Below are 20,333 nucleotides of genomic sequence, written 5' to 3'. Positions count from 1 at the left end.
GTTCATTTTGGTTGTGGGTTGACATTTGAAAGTCTGTCTGTCTTTTGGTGTCGTTGTATCGAATATTTGGCCGGTTGGATTCTTGGATCCTGATTTTCTGGTCTTCGCTGTTCTCGTGTTTCCACCCCCCCCCCCCCCCCCGGTCGGTCTCTTGCTTGGTTTCTTTCTTTCCCACGAGATGCACAAAAGAGATACCCATATCAAGGCCGTTTACATCTGCCTTTGTTCTGTCAATGTAATGTCTTTCTCATGTCTGTCTGTTTTTGTTCATCATCTTAGTCTTTTCTGTGTTTTTATTCTGCTCGGTTTTGATTTATTCTTTCATCTTTTCTTGTCTGCTTATGTTCATCCAAAAGAGAAAAAGAAATCCAATGGACGAAGCCCATTCTAGCACACCCGTCCAAGATTACTCCCTAATACCCAGAGTGGCTTTATACAGGGATTCATATCTGTTTATGTCTTATTTGAAATATATGCTTTTTTTTTCATGCTATGTGTCTAGTCTTTGGTGGAATATCTTATTTTCTGTTGTTACTATGAAGCGCTCTCTGGTCTGTCTATGGTGATAATATCTCCGCATCATCAACAGATGGCTCCGACGTCCGGGGGAGTTTATTGATTCTAACGATCTGTCTTCTATCCTTCAAAGCGCGAATGGCTCCTTATTTATCTGGCTTATTTGAAAGTAATGTGTTTATCTATTTACTCCATCTTCCCTCGCTCGAGTATTTATCTCTCCCAGCAACAACCATATCTCCCAACTAATGACAATACATATAATAAACCCCCTCCCAATGTATCCCCATCCACTCCCAATAGTCACAGACACAGACTAGGGCAAACCATGTGCCCTGCACCCCCCGACGAGTACCAGGGATCCTTCCCAATGAACCAGAAAGTAGCACACAAATCTGTATATCGCCGGACTTCTGACTCCCGCCCTGAACTAGAATGCAGTGATACAACGATCCAACCTGCCATATCATATACAACCCTGTCATGGATGTGAACGGGTACTTGGCTGTCAGAAATCCTACGGTAGTAGTTATGTATTCTGCGTATCTACATATAGTCAGAAGACCGTTATCCCGATCGAACAGGTCCACGTGAAATTGGGATGTGGTATTTATGGGGAAATGAAATAAATGAAATTCAGATAAGAATGTAATATTTGGGCAAGAAAAGGAAAACCTTCTAGGTTGTGTAATCTGCTGTCCATCGTACAAGACATCCAACCAGAGGGATATACTTACACAATTCCTCCCGGCTGAGTTCCGTTGCTTCAAGGGCTTATTATGCTAGATGTGATCGTTTGGTTTGGGAAGTTGGTCCCTGCATTGTACCTGTTGGCTTGTTATTGTGTGTTTTTTTTTCTTAGTCGGATGAAGCGACCCAATGAGATAAAGAATTCCCATGGTCATCTTCATCACTTAGTGGGTTGATATTTTACCCGTGGATATATAAATATGTAAATATAAACATGTACTGAGCTCTGAATCCAACAGATGTAAGTGATGAAGCACCAATGATTCCCATCCACGAAGCTGTCATCCCCGATTTGAACAGCCACGTAAAGCGGCTTGTCGTAGAAGTACAGCTCTTCTCTAAGAGCTCTTTAAGTAAAGCCTTCCATTCTCCAGGAATAGGCAATTCGGCAATGCTAGAAACTCGAGAAGAACAACGCGGTAGCGCTTGTATATTGTCTCTTATTGGCAAAGAAGTAGTAATCTAACAAATACAAGAAGCGTGAACAGCAAGGCAGGTGTTATTATGCTGAGTGAATTGTTGATTGACATGGCGTAGAACAAATCTATAGCTCTATATATACTACGCAGGATGATCAGATGAGCCTCATTTATTCTCTTGCCAAGCTGCTGAGACGGCTATCCGGGGATTGTATTGTCCAATCATGCGAATAAATGTGTCTCGTTTATTCCCGTGCAAGCCTGGCGCGAAGACAAGATTATCAATTTCATTTCTGTGCAGTTTGTGAGATAAATGAATGAATACAATATATGCTAGCTAGCGCCAGCTTGAAACAACTAGTATGGTAGGCCTTGGAGATCCTTGGTGGTTGCGTGATTTATGCTGCTGAGTGAAGAGCTTCTTTTAATAGAAAACCCGAGAACTGAAACAATGCTTCATCACTCAGCTCCTACGATGACAATTGGCCCGGAGAGATTTTAGATATCATAAATGTGTTACATATAACCGCCCACGTTTCAATAGCTTAAAAAGTAAACGTGCATATATAAAATGCTTTAGATGGCTACCGTCCAAACCTGAGCCACCTGAGTGTGAGATAATTAGCATCCAGCTTTGACACGATTATACCTCCAGAATCAAAGATATGGCTTCTGGGCTTCTCAGACCTCTCGCTGTTTCCTACGGACAATCCCAATCTCATAAAAACCGTCAAGAACCTGGGCAACGCATGGCGCACCCTTGCCGAGGAGCCATCTACAGAGTCCGACAAGGAGTTCACTATTATCAAAACCACATTTGATCTCACATTCAAAATACCAACGCCTGGAGATGCGACCTTGGTTGAGACAACGACCAATGAGCCCTCGTTTTCTTGCTACTCTAAGAATTCAACCTCAGGGGAGAAACTACCAGATGAAGCCCCGCCACCAAGCGATCCCCAAAATAAAATACTAGTCGAGAGGACGACACATGAGGGATCCATATCTGGCGAGCCCGAAGACTCGACGTCGATTGAGGCAACAATCAATGATGCACTTACATCTGACGAAACCGAGAATACGACTTCGGGATATGAAGCTCTACTATCAAGCGACTCCTATGTCTTGAAGTCGGCTGAGATAACCACAAGTGAGACGTTGCTATCTGGCGACCGCGAAGATCTGGCGTTAACTGCGGTGACGACAAATGAGGTACCTGCTTGAACAGAGAAATGAATCGGCTGCAACGGAGAGGTTCTTGGAGGACCAAATTGGGCTTTTGGCTAAGGGGGTGGCCACATGATCATTTCATTCTCTTTGGCTTGATGTATTGATATAGTGATACGGTGAAATCAATTGGGCGTGGAACGTTGTTTTAGTAGATCAAAAATTATTGCCAACAGGCTCCACTGTATACCTGGCCTTCTGATATGGGTAAGAAGAGGGCTAACTGTTACATCCATGTCCGAGTTAGACATGCTTCTGTTGTATGGTGACATTCAGGAATGGGCTTGGGAGTAGCACTCCGCATTTGAAGTAGACCATGGAGGGGCATGGGGCATGGCTTGATAAAGACTGAGCCTAGACTACGCCGCAGAGGGTCTTCAGTCTACAAATCCAACTACACCAGATTCAGACATGACCCCGTACAAGCGTACGTACAAGTACAGTCTACAAGACCAGACCGAGTGAAGAGAAACAAGTAAAATGTAATTTCATCCCGGGCAAACAGCCGAAGCCCGGATTCTCATAACCCCGGCCGTCTTCACGGAGACTGATGATCCCCCTCCCCAAAAAAACATACAAAGAACCACAACACTGACGCCCTGTTCTAAATTTCCATGGGGATTGCCAGGTCTTTTTTTTTTTTCGGGAATCATCAGCTCCAACAAGCACAGGAAGAAAAAAGAGTATCCGTCCACGATCTTCACCATTCAACGGGCATCATTTTGGATTTTAGTCTGATGTTCGCTGAAAAGGAAGATAAACCACTCCCCCCACACACGACCGACCGCACCTGGATCAGGACAAACCAAACCCAGGTAGGTAACTCCAGAGCCAAAGCCGTCACCGCCATAATCTTTCCCATCGCGCCATGCCGCATCGTCGGTCCATGTTGAATCGTGCGAATAGTTACAGATGAGGCGTTTAATCCTTGTTCTTCTTGGGGCCCTTGACCTTGGCAATACCGCGGAACTTCTTGGAACGGTTCTTCCGTTGCTTGCCTGTAGGGGAAAGAGGTTAGCAAAAAGCAACAACGATATTATGTGCTGCGATTGATAATCGCCGAGACGATGTGAAAAACATACGCTGCTGGCGGGAAGCCTTCTCGATCTTGCTGGCGACACCGATGCGGACGAGACGGTAGTGGGGCTCGAACTTCTTCAGGGCCTCGGAGGAGTCGTAGACCAGAGCGAAGCCGGTGCTCTTACCACCACCGTACTGTGTGCGGAAACCGAAGACGGAGACCTGGTCCTTGTTGGACTTGTACAGATCGGCCAGCTTCTCGCGGAGCTCGTCCTTGGAGACGTTGGGGCGGTTGGGGTGGAGGACGTCCCTAGATATTCGCGAAAAGATGTCAGATCGGGGTCTTCTGGTGCTTCGATGCTTGTTTCTGTGTGTGTTGCGATGTTCCGATTGTATTCCTGTATCTCTTTCTCATTGTCTTGGGTTGTTGTCGAATTTCCATATTGCGCGCCTGCAAATGCATTTCCCACACACAGATCCAAAACGAGGGGGGAAATCAGGGGGGTTCTTACACGACCATCTGCTTGCGGGCAAGCAGAGGGTTGCGGATGAACTTGCGAGTCCGCAGAGTGACGGGAGTGTCGGCCATTTTGGTGTGTGCGTTGGATGGAGGAAGTGTCGACGGGGTCACTGAGGATGTCGAACTTTCAATTTTCGTGTGGTGTGGGCTCGGCTAGGGTAGACGCTAGCCTGTTTGGGATTTCTGCCTCAGGCTTTAATGACTAATAAATTTGATGACTGAGGCAGAAAGTGTTGATCAGTCCTGGCTTATCTCATTCCTGACTCATCAACTCTCCTCGCCCGGGCTCCAATGATATCTGTGATATCAAATTCATTACTATGTGCCATCCAACAACCATGACTGACTCTATTCATAAATTAGCGGCGCAGTATTTCCAGCTGGTCGAGCTCCTGCACTTGGACCTCCCACAAGGCTCTGTGTTGATCCAGTCAACCGTGCAAGCAGCCTTATACGAGCGCATGTTCAACGAAAATACAGTCTTTCCCATCCCACCAGACAGCTACCGAAGCCGAGTGTTGAAAGAGATTCTCTCCCGCATTGAGGAATCAATTACCAACCCCGAGGAGGATGTATGCCAACCCATCTGTTTAAATCCATCTATTCTGCTTCTTCTTCTTTTTTTTTTTTTGAATTTCCTATCTTTTCCTTTTCTGTCCCATATACATCCACCTCACACCAATGCAAAACCCACTTTTTATATTCCTTGATTCAGTCTATCTAACCTCTTCCCTCCCCCTCAAATACAGGAGATCAACGATGATCTCATGGAGAGCTGGAGCGCACTAGTCTCGCAGCCGAAACCCTCAGCGCTGCAACAAGCGCAGCAGCTGTCGTTAGTCAAGTACACAGCGCCAACACCCAATGCAGGGAACTGTCCAGAACGCACTGTCACGACCTCTGAATCCCGAGGTCTGATTCTATCAGCTGGAACTACCGGAAATCGAACATGGGAGGCTGCTCTGCACCTCGGTTCATTCCTGGCATCCGAGGCGGGCGAGGCTATTGTGCGCGGTAAGCGGGTTATTGAATTGGGTGCTGGTACAGGCTTCTTGTCACTTGTTTGTGCACGCCATCTTGGTGTACGCTCTGTTGTTGTTACTGATCGCGAGCCGGTACTTATTGACAATATTCGTGATTGTGTCAAGCATAATTTGAATGGGCTCGAGTCCATTCCTATCTATCCTGCTGTTTGGGAGTGGGGGACTTTATTGGAGAGATCGGAAGACCTTACTGGACTGCGTTCTGATGAGGGCGAGGAGGGGACAGGGCTGAGGTTTGATGTTGCTCTCGGTGCTGATCTGGTGGGTGTCTCTATGGGTTGTTTACTTGGTTGTCGTGCTTACATGACTAGATCTATGATACCGACCTTGTTCCCTTACTCCTGTCTACTGTGCGGGATCTTTTCGAGAACTACCATATTAAAGAGTTTATTATTGCTGCGACCCTGCGCAATGAGGATACTTTCCGCACGTTTTTGAATGCTTGTGGTGAGTCTTGAATTTTATCTACAACATTCATGGCCATGTCTTATGCAGCGCTAAACATTCACAGAAACCAATTCATTCGCTGTTGAAACCCTTCCGTTCGAATCTACACCATCAGAAGACCAGACGGGTTTCTTCCATTCGACCAGCATTCCAATCCGAACGTATCGGATTTCGCGGATGAAATAAGCAGCCACTTGAACTGCGCTAACATCACGAGGTAATGAGTAGAATAGAGAATATGATATCATGCAAATGAAGCAAAAGTTAAGTGATTGCATGAACTTGTTGCTACAGTATACAACTAGCTCTGAGGGAACTCTATGCAAATTGTTCAACTCGATCATCTTGACGAGTAAAACTCCAATGGTATTGAGGACTCAATGAAGTCAAGTGTAAGTAAGCCATAGCATCCTGTTGTATGAAATATACAACGTGACGAGGACCAAAGAGTGTACACCATATCATCTAGACAAGTAGGGAATCAAAGATGGAAGCAGGGGTATCATCGCAACTCGCGCCATTCCAAACCAGGAATCCAAGAAATGCAATAACCAAACGTGAGAGCAGGATGCAAAAGTAAAAGAAAAAAGTAAAAAATATAAATGATAAATGCAGGATTAAAACGAGTGTAGGCGCTAAAGAACAATCGATATGCAGGTACTTAGTCTGGAAGGAATCTAGCCAGCCTCTTCGGCTAGACTCTCTCGTAGCAGGTTTTCGTCTATGCTTTGCGCATGAATTGAGATCGGAGCAGGAGGCGGAGGCCGCAGGCCCATTATTGGCCCCTTCTGGTTCACACCTGGGTATCTGAAGCGGAGAGCTAGCGGGTCAGGGGGTGGCTTGGGGGTAGACGTAGAAGGTGACGATGCCACAGACGTGTTTGGCGAGTCTATCAGATCAGGAGACTCATTGTCAGATGAGACTGGTGCTATGCCCCAGCGGCCTAGGACCCAGCCTCCCATGCGTCGACCCAACGTTGTACTTTTGCGGGGTCCAAGGGTTGCGATTGAGCCAGTGCTGGTGCTATCTGTGGATATAATGGATGCTGTGTCAGACTTGGTGGGTTTTCCTGCAGCCATGGAAGCAAGCAATGACTGTGACGTGTGCTCTGAGCTCTTTGCACGATCAGCCGTGATGGCCGGGGCTGAGATCACCGGGGGTGTGGATATTAGTTCGACACTGGGTGACAAGATACGTCGAGGAATTCGCATGCCGGGGTGCCAGTCACCCATTCGCTTGTGGCGACTTGTGGGTGTATGAATGTCCATCCCAGCAACGGAGACGGAGAGCAAGCTGTCGTGAGAAGAAGATCTACGCAAGGCTGAAGGTTGTACATGCATGGTAAAAATATCATCTTGGGTGGTCGTTGACATAGGCGAGAAGTATGCCACTGATGGAGATGGTTCGGATTCCTCTGGGATAGCTGGCTCTCTGGCGAAGTTATCGCCTGTGTTCGGGAAGTCTTGGCGGCTGTAGAAATCATCTTCAAATGCGGATAAGTCGTCAGGTGAATCGTGGCTATCGAAGCCACCGATCGGTTGGAATGGCGTATCAAGACCCTTCAGGTTCCGTGCCTGCATCAAAGGCGAAGAGAACGCGGCACTTTCGGGGCTGGTAGGTTGGGATAAATCAGCACCACGTTCAACACGATCAAATATCGATGACGTCCGGAACGCGGACCGAGGAGAGCTTGCTAGCGAGTCCGGGGCATATGATTGCGAGGACCAGCGGCGGGAGGATGAATAAGGTGGGATTGAGACAGAGGTTTGCGACATGATGGTTGACATGGATGATCCAGATGACTGGGAACGATGAAGTGCTCTTCGAGGCGAGTGTGCCCGCGTCGCAGAGTGCATTACTACCGGGCTTCCCAAAGCCGGGCGGCGTTTCTTCACGCGACGATTGAGCGTGCTCTTCTCCTTCTTCGTAGCTGGAGCTGGGGTTGGTGTATGGAAATGATGATGGATATGGAATTCTTGAGACACACGTCGTTCTTCCCTCGCTTGTAGCTCCTCGCTCAGGGTGGTGGAAGGCCTTGGCTGTGTATTGTCCTCATCAACGCCAACGCCGGCTAGCGGCTGATGAGAGATAACCTGTTCCCGTAGATTCTGCACTTCTTCATTCGAGCTCTGGAGCATGTCGCGTAGTTCCATAATTCCGACTTGCAAATTGGCGTTGTCTTGCAAGATATCCTTGACGAAGCGAGAGACCACGTTGGTACTGCCAGCGTTGCGATTGAGTTCGGAGGCGGCAGCGGCGCCTTTGAGACGCCCCGCGGCATTGTCGAGCTCGCGCTCCACAGCCCTCTTGCGTTCCATGCGTTGGACGAGCTCTGTATGCCGATCCCTCTCCTCGCGTGCCTCTTTCTCGATGCGGTCGACTTGATCATGAAGGTCTCGCAGTGTGTTCTCTGCTTGTCTCCACCGTTGGACTGCTGATCTCTCGTCTTCATGCACCGACACAAGGCTTTCCTGAAGTTTAGACTGTTCTGTTTCCATGAGAGCTAATTGCGCCTCAAGTTCTGCGGCGCGCGTTGCAGCAACCGTCAATCTTCGCAATTCAGCCTCCGTGTTCTCCAAAGTAACGGTTAGGGACTTGACATGGTCGTCAGACTCGGCGACCGCTTGATTCAAACTGTCAAGTTGCTCTAACAAACTGCGATTCTCTTCGATAATACGCGCATTTTCTGCTTGAAACCGTTGCTTTTCGCGCTCTAGATCATCGATATTGCTGATTAAACGATGACGGTCCTCCTCCGCTTCAGCCATATAGCTTTCATGGCGGTGGAGCAAGGCCTGTAGAGCAAAAGTCAGTGATGATGCCTCAAAACATCCTGCCTTAGCAGCATGATCATGAAAGGTAGCCATGACGAACACCAATACAGTGCGAGAGAATGGGAGATCGTGATCCGAGAGAGGCCATCAGAATAGATTCCAAATGGTGTGGGGATGTGTACAAGGTATGCAGAATGTGCACTCGGTAGTCCGAGTGTTATAAAATAAGAGGGGGCGAAAAAAAAGCAATAAGATACAAAGTGTTTTGTGAAGAATGATAAATTGATATATCAAACAAACATGCATGGTTCAGCCAGCCCAGGAACAGCTTGGCGTCTCATACCCAACCAACGACGAACATCATTTGGGCAGCTATATTGAAAAAAGATACGTACCTGACCTAACCTGGCGGCAGTCTCCAGATCTTTCTCTAATCCTTCCAGAGCTGCATTGTTGTGCTCGAGCAAAGCACAATCCTTGCGGCCACAGCAGCATCGTAGGGTGGTGGAAGGACTTGAATGGGTAGGAATGCTGAGATCCTCGAAGCTATGTGGAGTATCCATTAAGAATGTGGCCCCTTTGGCCCTTTGGGGAGCTGAGTGTGTGGAGAGGCCTGTTCATCAGAGAACTTTGCAACTTCAAGGTATCACAGAATATCACAAACTCCATTCGATATTCGACCTGAGAAAGCGGAGATACCCAAAGCCGAGGATGAGATAAGCCCTCCAGGTGTTCGCGAGGCCTTACCGCTTTGATATTGCCCACACCTCACCGCCTATCTTAAGTATAGAATTTGATATCACAAAGAGTCAACAAAGAAGTATACAACAATGGTACCTACATAAGGACTTGAAAGGTGTTATAATGATAACTTATATAGGCCCAATTGAAGGTTCAAAAGTAATCCCCAAAGGAGACTCATCATTCTGGCTAAGAGATACGTAGAAGTTAATCTGACAAAAGAAGTAGAGAGTCACGAAAGTAGAAGTAAATCAACATGAAGCCCAAACTGACATCTGAGATCGATAGCTTCCTCCACAGAAAGGAATATCAGTGAAGAAAAGTAAAAAAAAAAAAAAAAAAAGGCGGAGGGGGGCGGGGGACAAGTAAGACCCTAACCCGGCGCCGGTCAAAGCAAAATATCATCCCGAACATTAATGAACGCCCCAGCGCCGCCGTCTTCACTGATCTCGTTAACCAGCACTTCAGTTTGCTGGTATAGTCTTTCTAGCGCTGCAGCAGATGATTTGCCCAATGAGACTGCACAGTTTGTTAGCGTTGTTGTTGATAAGTAGAGGTAGAAAAAAGAAAACACAAGATAGAAACAAAGAAGCAGAAACAAAGAAGAATAAATAGATCAAGCAACATACCAAGAATAGCCGAATTCAACTCCTCAGCCACAGCTACCCGGCCATCAGCATCGAGGTAATGGCCATGCACGGACCTTTTCGGATCAGGATACGCCACCAGCGAGAAGATATCATCCAGCAGTTTTTTGTCGCCACCGTTCTCATCAGTAGGGTAATCAGCGCGCAACTGCTGGCCATACTGTACTGCCTCCGTGAGAAGCTGGTTGAACTGCGCGACGACCTCGGATTCTTCAGTGTCCATGCCATCCGCGACCCAGCCATCGCCATCCACGTCATCGAGCTCCATATCTTGGTCAAAGACGGCATGCTCGTTGTTAGAGGATGTCGAGCGGCGGCGCTTCGAGGCTGCGGCGGTTGCCGCCGAGAGTTCATTCGACTGCCGCATCATTTCGAGAAATTTACGGCAGCGCAGTTTGAAGTGGATGTGCGGATGGTCTTCTAGGACGTTAGAATAGTAGGCTTTAGTGTGCTTGAGGGCTTTGTCGATATCGCCGTCTAGAATTGCGGAGCGGATTTCTATGAGCTATAAGTGAGGACTTGACCCTGAGAGGAGTTATGGAGGTGTAGACATACTGTTCCGGTTGATGGCTTCACGATCTTCCTCGACCTCGTACTTCTTCAGTGGCTCGTTGCGGCCGTTTTGTAGGGCTAGTGTTTCGGTGGCCACCTCTTCTGCAAATGCACGTGCTGTATCTACATAGCCGTCATGGGCGAGGAACTGCGCGACTAACTCTTGCAACAGTGTCGACTCGTCCAACGGTGGTTGGAGACCAGCCGTGGATGTTCCGTTAATTTCTGTTAGAACATTGAATCTCTCTTGCTGGAGTGAATTAGCTTGACAACCTTCGAGTATTTAATGCAGACAGTACACACCTTGACCATACCATCGATATCAAAAACAAAAGGCTCCTGTCCAAAGTTCGTTTTGAGGTGTACTGGCGGTAGTTTCTTCATTCCGACAGACGGAAAAAGGTTCGCATTGCGGAGATCATGAAAAGCATTTCCTGTCAAAATTAGCCTGATATATCCCCATTATCCACGCAAGAACATACCCAAGAAAACACCATTCTTAGTGAAGAATGCAGATCCCGTGGAGAAGTTCACACCGCATCCAACTGTATCGCCAGCACCAAAAGTCGGTCCATATGCTCGACCCTGTCCTTGACTCTCACCAAAAAACGACTTTCCATCATCGCCATGATAAGCCCAGGATTCCGTCTCCCAACCGGGAAGTCTTTCGACGGATGCCTTGGGGCTAGAAAACCCAATACCGATCATGCTAGAACGAAGTCAGTATCGACAATCAATATCCATTGAGAAGCCTGTTCACGTACCCTTCCTTCGGCTTTGACTCAATCTTAACTTCAAAGTAGTAAATCCCACACTGCGGCGGCATAGGGTAATCCGCGCGCAAGGCAGCAGCTTCATGGTCATGCTTATGCATAGGACCAGTGTAGCGCACATCGAAGTTCTCATTAGACAATTCCAGGCCGGAAAACTTGTCTACGGAGCTCCACTGACTGGGTAAGGGCATGAGGTGATCGGCCGGGGCAGGCGGTTCCTTCTCTATGATCTCATAGGTCATGCCGCGGTGCGACGGGGCGATGCGGGGCAGGTGAACATTGCTGGAGGAGGCGGAGAGGGTAGGATTGGATGTTGTGGATGAGGAGGGGTCTCGCTGTTGGGCCGCGATCTTAGCGCGGTGGGCTGTCTCGAGACGGGCGATGTAGCGGGAGTTGCGGAGGTAGGATGGGACGAGGAAGGCCGGAGTATCTGTGAGGCCTAGGCCGTGCGGAAATTCGGCCGAGCGTAGAAAGCCGGCATACTTGCGGGACCAGGGAGGTAGTGACTCTGTTGAACCTGTATTTCTCCAGGCGGAGTTCATGTGCATGTCTGCGGCATCCACGCCGAACGGAGCCCGGTGGACTCGGCTGTCGGATGGGTTGGAGACTGGGTTGGAGTCGTTGAGAAGATGTGAGAAGGAGCTAGAGATTGGCGGTGAAAATGCGTTGCCAGATACTACTGAGGCGTAGGAGGAGCGACGTGGGATGGAGGAGATACTAGGCCCGGGGTATGAGGTGGGAGCTCGAGCTCCACCGGATGGGGGGAAGGGAGCATCGGCCATGATGTTCGCGGGTCGCCCCCCAAAATAGTGCCACGAAATCAAGGCCACCGTTCCTGTGTTCCTGTGTTCCTGTTTGCTCGTTTCCGGTCTTGGTGTCCACAGCTCTAATCTCGTTTGGCACTACTAAGTTGAGGGGGTTCTGTATGTGCGTGGATGTAAACATTAGCCATTGGAGTGTTTGTAGTGGTGCATGTGGAGAGAGTAACTCTCGAGTGCGTGGCAGTCGAAAGTAACGTTCAAATGACGTGGAAATAAGATATTTCCGCAATACACAGTGCGTGGAAAGTCCGAGATATGTAAGAAATGCGTGGAAACAAGACGCTCACGGACGGAGTGCGTGGACAAGGTGACGTTGCATGACTGGTCTGAAAGCAGCAGATCTTACCACGTCGCTATCTCACTATTCTATTCGAAGAGAAGTACTCAAGGCGTCGATCGGAATTTCTAAAATAAAAGAGATGTATAGGGGCCCTAGAAATAGCTAAAGAAGCCAGATCTTGAGAGGAAATCACGAATGGCCTCGGTCATACATAGATTGCGGGGAAAAGGGAATCCGGATATTATAGGGATGAGAAGGAAAAGAGGGGAGAGTATAATGTCACGAGCTGATGTGCCTAGCTGGACTGCTTTAGACATTAATGCTCGGCTACTGTACTACTAGGAGTCGGGCAGACAAGGACTTTGTTAGATGTATAATTCCAAGTACCAGGTACCTAGTATATACTAGCTCTATAATATGGGGTATGACCACTGCGACTGAGGGAAATTAACTGTGTTAGGCTCCCAGAGCAAAGATCTTCAAACAGAAGATGAAAACATACCTGATACCCAGCAAAAAAAAAAAAGAAGAAGACAAGGGCTATAATACAGAACACATACCGAGTGAAATAAGCCAGATCCCCGGCCACAACCCGCGACATAAAAAAATAAAAAGCCCGTACAGAAAAGCCATTAGCCATAAAACAGTTCCCTCCCAACGCCAAACCCAGATCCAACATAACCCAGACAAACAAAAGAAACAGAAGACGAAATCTATAAGTACAGCACGAAAGGAGAAAAAAAAGGAAAAGAAGCGCCCCCCCCCTTTCCCGCATTCAAACTCGTCACGGTCATATTTAAGCCGTCATAGCAATGGCTGGTGAGGAGGGCTCAACTAGATGAGACGGAGCAGGGGTGACATCGCCATCCCCGGAGTTACTTTTCTCACTAGGTACAGCACTGCTGCCATTGGCCGTGTCGGTGCCGGGAGCATGGAGCATAGGCTTGGAGTCGCTGTCGCCGCTTTCCAGTGCTGCGGACTTGCCATCGGCCGAGTCATCGGATTTGGGGATACCCGGTGTGCGCCAGGAAGGGAGCTGCCACATAATGCCTGTGAAGCTGCGCAGCTGTAGGGGCTTCCGCTCCCATTTGCGACACGCAGCTCCGGTGCGATCTAGCGCGCGCAAACCGGCATTGATAGCCCCTGTGTTGGCCTTTGGTCCCAGACGCTGTGCGGCTGGAACTTTCGTGGTATCACCTTCCTCACTAAGATAAATGATGTGTTAGTTCTAAATGTTTCTTTCGAGCATTGCAGTATTGCATTGGAGGCCATGTGAGCTTATGTGTTAGGTTTGCTTACAGTCTGGGTTTTTTCTTGGGGCCGGGGCGTCCCCGTGACTTTGCGTTAGGGTCGGTTTGCTCTTTTGTTCTTTTGTTGCCTGGCTTGGGACCCGGAACGCCCTTCCGACGTGGTGTATCGCCTGCATTTGCCCCTGTGGCAGGTGTAGAATTGGCGTCGGCGTCGGAGGCATTGTCGGCAGAAGATGGGCGGACGGTAGGGAGCTCGGCAGATGAGGCTGGGGAGGAGTTGTCGTTGGTTTTAATGGTGGTATTATTTTGACTGAACTTGATCTTGGGACTGACAAACTGCTGGAGGACATCCCCAGACAGCTTGAGCACCACCATCAAGGAGCTGGAGGAATTCTTGGCTCCAACACGAGAGCGACCATTTGGAGTGGCAGCGGGCATGATGGATGATGGTGAGATGATATTGCTTATCAATATGGTTGAATAATCAAGAGGGGGATTCTGGTGCCGGAAGGGTATTGAGGCAATTCACAACCGTGACGTGGTGTTCCACCGCCCGTCTCTTATAGATGTAGAAGAAGTATGTGTAGTCGCATAGTCCGGTGGTAGGAAGGGGATTAAGGAAGTAGGGGGAAGGGGAAAAGGGAAAATGGAACGGAAGGAAGTAAAAAAGGGATCGTGGACCCTCTCATCATATTAGAAGGGAAAAAAAAAAACTTCCATGAAGCACAGGGGGGGGGGAATAATGTTGAAGGTGGACTTGGGTCTTTGTGTACTGTCATTTTACAACTTTTGTCCAGCCACTTCGAGACCGGAGATAGAGAATGATACAGGATTGTGACAATACAATACCATACAATATACAGCTTTTCTTTACTTTCTCTACACATTTGTACTCTGTAGAGTATTCAAATCTTCTTATTCTCTGCTTAATATATATATATGTGAATACATATGTTTATATTTTCATTTTCAAGGTCATGTTGGGTATATTCTATCTGACCTAGACAGATATTCTTCACACTCTTAACTGATATCTCCCTACTAACTGAAAATACCCAACCCTAACCCATTGATGGATCTCATTCCACACCCGCTGCGTCCCGAAAATAACTCACTGACCGCATGATGTCTCGAGAGATGCGCCTTTATTTTTTTTGTTCTTTTACAAACAAAAAAACCACTTCTCTTTGATATCCCAAGTCTAGGTGGACCCATTCTCAACAGATCTGGTGAGGGTATCACGAGTCTTCTCAGCCCCTACGGCCTAATGGACTTGCCACCGAAAACCTGAACTTCGATTAGTTCACACGGGTGAACCAAAAAAAAAAGATGGCCAAATTACGCGAAACCCGCCAAGGGATCGTCCAGATAATCAAAATTCATTGGATATCAAATTACAAAAGAATTCAATACAATATCGTGTAAATATACAAAACATATCTACTAGATTCAAGTTCATCTGAAATCCAATCAATCACGCTTACTCTCACCGTCAGCCTTGCGTCGTTCTACCACCTGTGCCACGGCACGTTGCACCTCAGGACTGGACCGCACCCCACCGAGGATTAGCCCTTCCTTCATACCCCGCCGAAGCGTCGACACGCTCTCACGGTCACCACGGAAAGGTGCTAAGCCCATCTGTAGCGTCCGCGTTGCCTCAAGATCCGTGCTGTGCGTCAACTGGATCAACTCTCTGATCCGCTGCACAGTCTGCGGCGATATGTTATCACCCTTTCCATTACTGGCAGCTTTGGCAGAGGGCGGTGCAGCCTGTGAGATGAAAATGTGCAGCATGATAGAGGCGCGACGTGCTAGCGTCAAGATCTGGAAGGGGAGGAGGTAGAATGAGTTTTTAGGGAGCCAAGCTTGTAGCGCGACGGGAAGGTATGCGGTAGGCATGAACACAGCCTGAGGGTGCGTGATCAAACCGAGTTCGAGGGTCAGCATAGCAGCGAACGTGTAGAAGCGCCACTAACAGCAATCAGCTTATGCAATTGAACATCTTCCCAGTAACGATATTGTATACTCACGTAACGGCCCCAATTCGCCCACCACAACCAGTTAAGCACAAGCGTTGTGACAAACCCACCAATATATTGCGGGACGATCGACTTGACCAACGAAGTCATTAGGAAGTCGCGCATAGTCTTCTGCTCGCCCCATCCAAGCATATCTGTCCCGAACCGGTCATAGGCAAAACGCTTGACCGGGTCCACCAATGTTTCTTGCGCCTGTCGAAGATACAGGAAGTAGGCATCAGACCCGCTGTCCAGCCCGACTTTATCGGGGTGATATTGAGCAGCGAGCCGGCGGAATCGCGACTTGATTGTGCGCTCATCGGCATAAGGCGACACACCCAGAGCTTGGTAGTAATCGCCGGCAACCTGTACCTGGTAGAAGGTCTCGTAGAGCGTGTAGAGGAGGTAGCTGGTGATCACGAAGATGAAGATACGGCGACGATGACGCTCGAACCGCGGAGTTTGAGGTTGTGGCTTGGGTTCACCAGCGCGTATTGTTATTCCATAGTAGACACTTTGTAGAAATGATGTGGCATACTGGTAACTCATATCAGCTCCCATTCCACGTGTTGTATATAGCTCCGCATCGCGCTCCACTCACATTGGGGAGAACAGCCCACCCGAAGAAAGGCAGAAGAGACGCCATGGCGAGTAATGAATTTTCACCTGAATAATCTCAACAGCACCATGTCAAGCAAGAAACCAGAAAAAATGAAGCTAGATCTCGAAACGCCAAGTGGCGTTTACAATATAGACCCCAAATAGTTCCCGGGGAGGGCCATTTAACGCCCCGTCACCGCCTAGCCCCACCGCCTTCCCGTCTTGTCATACCAAAAGCCAAAATGGAAAAAAAAGTTCTCGACGCCCAAAGGAAAAAAAAAAAAAAGAAGCACTCCAATCCCTCCACATCGACACGACAAGCTCCGTGGAGCGCCCAAATTGCCTCCACGATGGCAATTGACGCAATGGAAATTGACAACCTGCCGCTGCGCACAGCGGACGCAGAGCGCAAGCGCAAATCCAAAAACAAGGACGCATCTTCATCCGCATCACCATCCAAAAAGCGAAAGCAAACCCCATCCTCAAAAGCAGCTCCTCAAACAGACTTCAATCCCGAGTCTCCATTCACACTCACAACAGCGACTCTCTACCTACCCTTGTCGCCCATCTCCATCTCGCCGACGCACGCGCTGGCCTCGCTGCTGGCTGAGCATCTCTCGCCACTGCTCCTGACCTACTTCCCGCCACTGAAGGGTGTTATTTTGGCTTACTCCAATGCCTCTATTTCCAGCAAGCCGCCGGCAAACCCTCGCTCCTCTTCGGATTTGAACCCGCAGCCGCTCACCCTCGCCACAACAGCAGACGAGTATGGTGTCTTGTATGTCTACCTGACCGCCACGTTCTTGGTGTTCCGGCCGAAGCGCGGACAGACCCTGGAGGGATGGGTGAATGTGCAGTCGGAGGGGTTCCTCGGTGCTGTCGTGTTCAATCTGTTCTCTGTTGGCGTTGAGCGCAAGCGCCTGCCCTCAAACTGGAAGTGGGTGCCGCCTGGTGAGGAAGCTGAGACACCGGCTTTGACCGATGACGACTCGGGTTCTGATAAGGATATGGCGGATTTTGACGCTGAGAAGGAATGTTTCAAGCCTACTACACTCTCTGAGGACGAGGTCGCGATTGACGAGGATGAGGATGAGTCTGCTCACACCGGTTATTTCCAGTCTGTTTCTGGACACCGCGTCAGTGGCTCTGTGCGCTTCCGTGTTGTCGATGTAGATGTTATTCCTGGTTCTGAGCGGGACCGTGGGTTCCTCAGTATTGAGGGAACTATGCTGTCCGTTGAGGAGGAGGAGCAGCTCTTCGGGTCTGAGCGCCAGGGACAGTCGTTGCCTCCGTCGTTCTTCTCGGAGCCCAGTAAGATCTCTGGGTCTATCCCCGTGATGGATGTCACGGCGGCGTCGGCGGTGCAGGAGCTCTCGACTGTGGATGTTCATCTTGAGCCCAGCCCCAAGAAGGAGAAGAAGAAGGAGAAAACGGAAAAGAAAGAGAAGAAGGAAAAGACAGAAAAGAAGTCCAAGTCTTCCAAGTCAAAGAAGAGCAAGGACGAATAAATTTGCTCTGTGTAAATGTCTACATGAGCACCGATATCATACATCACTGTTGACTACATCCTGGATGGGCGTTCCGGTTTGCTTGTTCTTATTTCTGTTTCGAATGTGTATATGCCAATTGAACATTTAAAGAAAATACTTCATTCCAAACTATTTCCCAAAAACATATCCATTAAGAACCCAACTTCAAATCCCCATCATATCTCACCTAGACCTTAGCAGCCAAAATATCTGCACCTCCAACAATCTCCCCTTTCCCTGGCATCTTTCCAAGCCTCATTAACTCGGAAGACTTAACCATAACGGGATCAACCCCCATAGTAGCAACCGCAACAACGGTGTCTCCAGCCGTATAAAATGCAACAAACTTCCCCTCTCCCTTCTCCTGCAAAATAACATCATCATACCCATTAACTGTATTCCCACAGTACCTCAACTGTGCTCCAAGCGCCGACCAAAACACCGGGATAAACACCTTGGGTTTCAGTGACGACAGCGGACTACGCTGGGCATGCACTATCGCGCGCGCAGCCGCACGTCCGGCATTCTGGGCGACGTTCCAGTGCTCGATGCGGACAGGTGAGCCCGTAGCATCAGCACCAGGGCCGTGGTAGGGGTATGTTGCTATATCGCCAATTGCGAAGACGGAGTCTTGCAAGCCTGGGACGATGAAGTGAGAAGATGTTTTGATGGAGCCGTCCTTCTCAAGGGTTATAAATTTGTTGTCGCGGAGGAAGTCTGTTGCTGGGCGGACGCCGACGCCTAGGATGACGAGGTCGGCTGGGAGGGTTGTTCCGTCTTTTAGGTGGACTGCGCCGACGGTGTGGGTGTTTGAGGGCGAGGCTGTTGCGTGGCTTACATTTGCTGAGAGGTTGAATTTGATGCCGGCCTTTTCTAGGTTTGTTTGGAAGATGCGGCCGACTTGGGTGCCCATTACGCGCTCCATTGGGGAGGTTTCCATGCCTACTATTGTCACATTGTGGGATTTTGAGAGCGCGTTGCCGACTTCCATGCCGATGAAGGAGCTGCCGATTACCACGATGTTTCTTTTTTCTGAGCCAGCGGCTGTGAGAATTGACTGCACGTCTTGGATCGTGCGGAGGGTAAAGATGTTGTTTAGTTCTCCCTTAAAGCCCTGTAGCGGGAGGGTACGTGGGACGCCGCCTGTTGCTAAGACTAGCTTGGTGTAGGGAATAGTCTGGCCAGATTTGGTGGAGATGGATTGTTGTTCAAAGTCCACGGCTGTCACTTCATCTGTGATGTTTTCTATGGCTGCTTCGATGTACCACTCTCGTGGCCGCCATTGGATCTTGGCTGCGTCTGTGATTAGGGCTTTGGACAGCTTGGTCCGGTCTATTATTAGATCAGGCTCTTGGGATATGATTGTAATGGCCCCGGGATATTTTAGCTCGCGGAGGGCTTGAATAAGGCCAAGAGTTCCGCTTCCTCTGTTTGATGTCAGTGTGGGTATTGAAGTATCTAAATGAGAATGTAGAGATGCGTATGGCATAGGAGGCATGGGCAGCACTGGGAGCACACTGGATAGCACCGCCATACGTATAGAAGGTAACGCAAGGTATTGGGAACATCGCCCCAAAAAAAGTCATCACCCGGAGGCAATCCGGCAAGTCGAGATCAAGCGGCACTCGCTGAGGATGCGCGTGTTCCAAACAAGCGGTGCCCCAACTGTCGTTAACGACATCCGCTTGGCCAAATTCCTGCGCATCCGTACATTGATACAAAGCAATGAAATATAACACGCGAAATGTGCACGATAACGAAGCAAAAAGAAAATTTTGACTTACCCTCCAATTACAACAACCTTCTCCTTCGGCTGTGACACACTACATTTCACAACAGGATTTCGCTGTCCTGCCTTGACATCTTCTTCTTTGGCAAGGATATATACGCCGCCCTCTCTTTCGAAGACTTCGAACTTGTTCAGCGCGTTAGGGGCTGGGGCATCTTCCACATCACCGGTTGTGACATTGAAACAGGCTATATATATAGTAGTTAGCTCTTTGTTCCTTTGCTATGTATTCTCTCAAAAACTCACCTCCATGCCAGGGACATGTAAGCCTCCCATCTCCAGTAACAACACCATTCTTCAGTGGTGCCCCGTAATGCGAGCATCGCGGACTGAGAGCATGAACTTTATCGTCCAGCTTGATAAGAAGAACCTTCCCATCCTCAATGCCTTCGATTTCAGCCTCGATCTTGTCTAGAGAGTTGAGGGACGCGAAGGAAGGGATATCTTTAAGTTTGTATTCTTGAGACATTGTGGATAGATTGCGTTTGAATTGAATCGACTTGAATGGGGATGAATGGGTACTAGATATTGAAGGGATAGAAGAGAAAGAAGAAAATGTCAAGGGTGAGCTGGATATGCGGGGTGAGGAAATATGGCGCAATGACGAGATGCAGTTA

General features: G+C 48.7%; 9 protein-coding genes across 9 annotated transcripts; 3 read left to right on the top strand and 6 right to left on the bottom strand.

Moving 5' to 3' along the window:
- Positions 1 to 2,015: 2,015 nt before the first annotated feature.
- Positions 2,016 to 2,909, top strand: N7479_010150 (uncharacterized protein; the record flags this gene model as incomplete). The annotated part of the gene is made up of 2 exons (XM_057257843.1): positions 2,016 to 2,050; positions 2,318 to 2,909. The coding sequence occupies 2 exons, from the start codon at positions 2,016 to 2,018 to the stop codon at positions 2,907 to 2,909; spliced, it is 627 nt and encodes a 208-aa protein (XP_057105301.1).
- A 924-nt stretch (positions 2,910 to 3,833) lies between these two features.
- On the bottom strand, positions 3,834 to 4,521 carry N7479_010149 (40S ribosomal protein eS24; the record flags this gene model as incomplete). Its single annotated transcript, XM_057257842.1, has 3 exons — positions 3,834 to 3,910; positions 3,995 to 4,242; positions 4,445 to 4,521. 3 exons carry the CDS (start codon positions 4,519 to 4,521, stop codon positions 3,834 to 3,836), a joined length of 402 nt encoding a protein of 133 aa, XP_057105300.1.
- A 269-nt stretch (positions 4,522 to 4,790) lies between these two features.
- On the top strand, positions 4,791 to 6,128 carry N7479_010148 (protein-lysine N-methyltransferase; the record flags this gene model as incomplete). Its single annotated transcript, XM_057257841.1, has 4 exons — positions 4,791 to 5,024; positions 5,202 to 5,756; positions 5,807 to 5,942; positions 6,007 to 6,128. 4 exons carry the CDS (start codon positions 4,791 to 4,793, stop codon positions 6,126 to 6,128), a joined length of 1,047 nt encoding a protein of 348 aa, XP_057105299.1.
- Positions 6,129 to 6,619: 491 nt separating this feature from the next.
- N7479_010147 (uncharacterized protein) lies at positions 6,620 to 9,279 on the bottom strand (the record flags this gene model as incomplete). Its single annotated transcript, XM_057257840.1, has 2 exons — positions 6,620 to 8,737; positions 9,112 to 9,279. 2 exons carry the CDS (start codon positions 9,277 to 9,279, stop codon positions 6,620 to 6,622), a joined length of 2,286 nt encoding a protein of 761 aa, XP_057105298.1.
- A 566-nt stretch (positions 9,280 to 9,845) lies between these two features.
- Positions 9,846 to 12,211, bottom strand: N7479_010146 (uncharacterized protein; the record flags this gene model as incomplete). The annotated part of the gene is made up of 6 exons (XM_057257839.1): positions 9,846 to 9,976; positions 10,087 to 10,602; positions 10,660 to 10,906; positions 10,960 to 11,090; positions 11,139 to 11,365; positions 11,421 to 12,211. The coding sequence occupies 6 exons, from the start codon at positions 12,209 to 12,211 to the stop codon at positions 9,846 to 9,848; spliced, it is 2,043 nt and encodes a 680-aa protein (XP_057105297.1).
- Positions 12,212 to 13,326: 1,115 nt separating this feature from the next.
- Positions 13,327 to 14,218, bottom strand: N7479_010145 (uncharacterized protein; the record flags this gene model as incomplete). The annotated part of the gene is made up of 2 exons (XM_057257838.1): positions 13,327 to 13,735; positions 13,830 to 14,218. The coding sequence occupies 2 exons, from the start codon at positions 14,216 to 14,218 to the stop codon at positions 13,327 to 13,329; spliced, it is 798 nt and encodes a 265-aa protein (XP_057105296.1).
- Positions 14,219 to 15,250: 1,032 nt separating this feature from the next.
- N7479_010144 (J domain-containing protein) lies at positions 15,251 to 16,444 on the bottom strand (the record flags this gene model as incomplete). The annotated part of the gene is made up of 3 exons (XM_057257837.1): positions 15,251 to 15,751; positions 15,811 to 16,335; positions 16,400 to 16,444. 3 exons carry the CDS (start codon positions 16,442 to 16,444, stop codon positions 15,251 to 15,253), a joined length of 1,071 nt encoding a protein of 356 aa, XP_057105295.1.
- A 304-nt stretch (positions 16,445 to 16,748) lies between these two features.
- Positions 16,749 to 17,906, top strand: N7479_010143 (DNA-directed RNA polymerase I subunit RPA43; the record flags this gene model as incomplete). The annotated part of the gene is made up of 1 exon (XM_057257836.1): positions 16,749 to 17,906. The coding sequence occupies one exon, from the start codon at positions 16,749 to 16,751 to the stop codon at positions 17,904 to 17,906; it is 1,158 nt and encodes a 385-aa protein (XP_057105294.1).
- Positions 17,907 to 18,114: 208 nt separating this feature from the next.
- nfr1 (putative AIF-like mitochondrial oxidoreductase (Nfrl)) lies at positions 18,115 to 20,185 on the bottom strand (the record flags this gene model as incomplete). The annotated part of the gene is made up of 3 exons (XM_057257835.1): positions 18,115 to 19,354; positions 19,712 to 19,904; positions 19,963 to 20,185. 3 exons carry the CDS (start codon positions 20,183 to 20,185, stop codon positions 18,115 to 18,117), a joined length of 1,656 nt encoding a protein of 551 aa, XP_057105293.1.
- Positions 20,186 to 20,333: the final 148 nt, after the last annotated feature.

Source organism: Penicillium vulpinum (assembly GCF_028829585.1).
Source record: "Penicillium vulpinum strain IBT 29486 chromosome Unknown utg000004l_segment0_segment0, whole genome shotgun sequence".
Taxonomy (NCBI): Eukaryota; Fungi; Ascomycota; class Eurotiomycetes; order Eurotiales; family Aspergillaceae; genus Penicillium; species Penicillium vulpinum.
The sequence above is the reverse complement of the archived record's forward strand: the minus strand, read 5'-3'. Positions and strand labels throughout refer to the sequence as shown.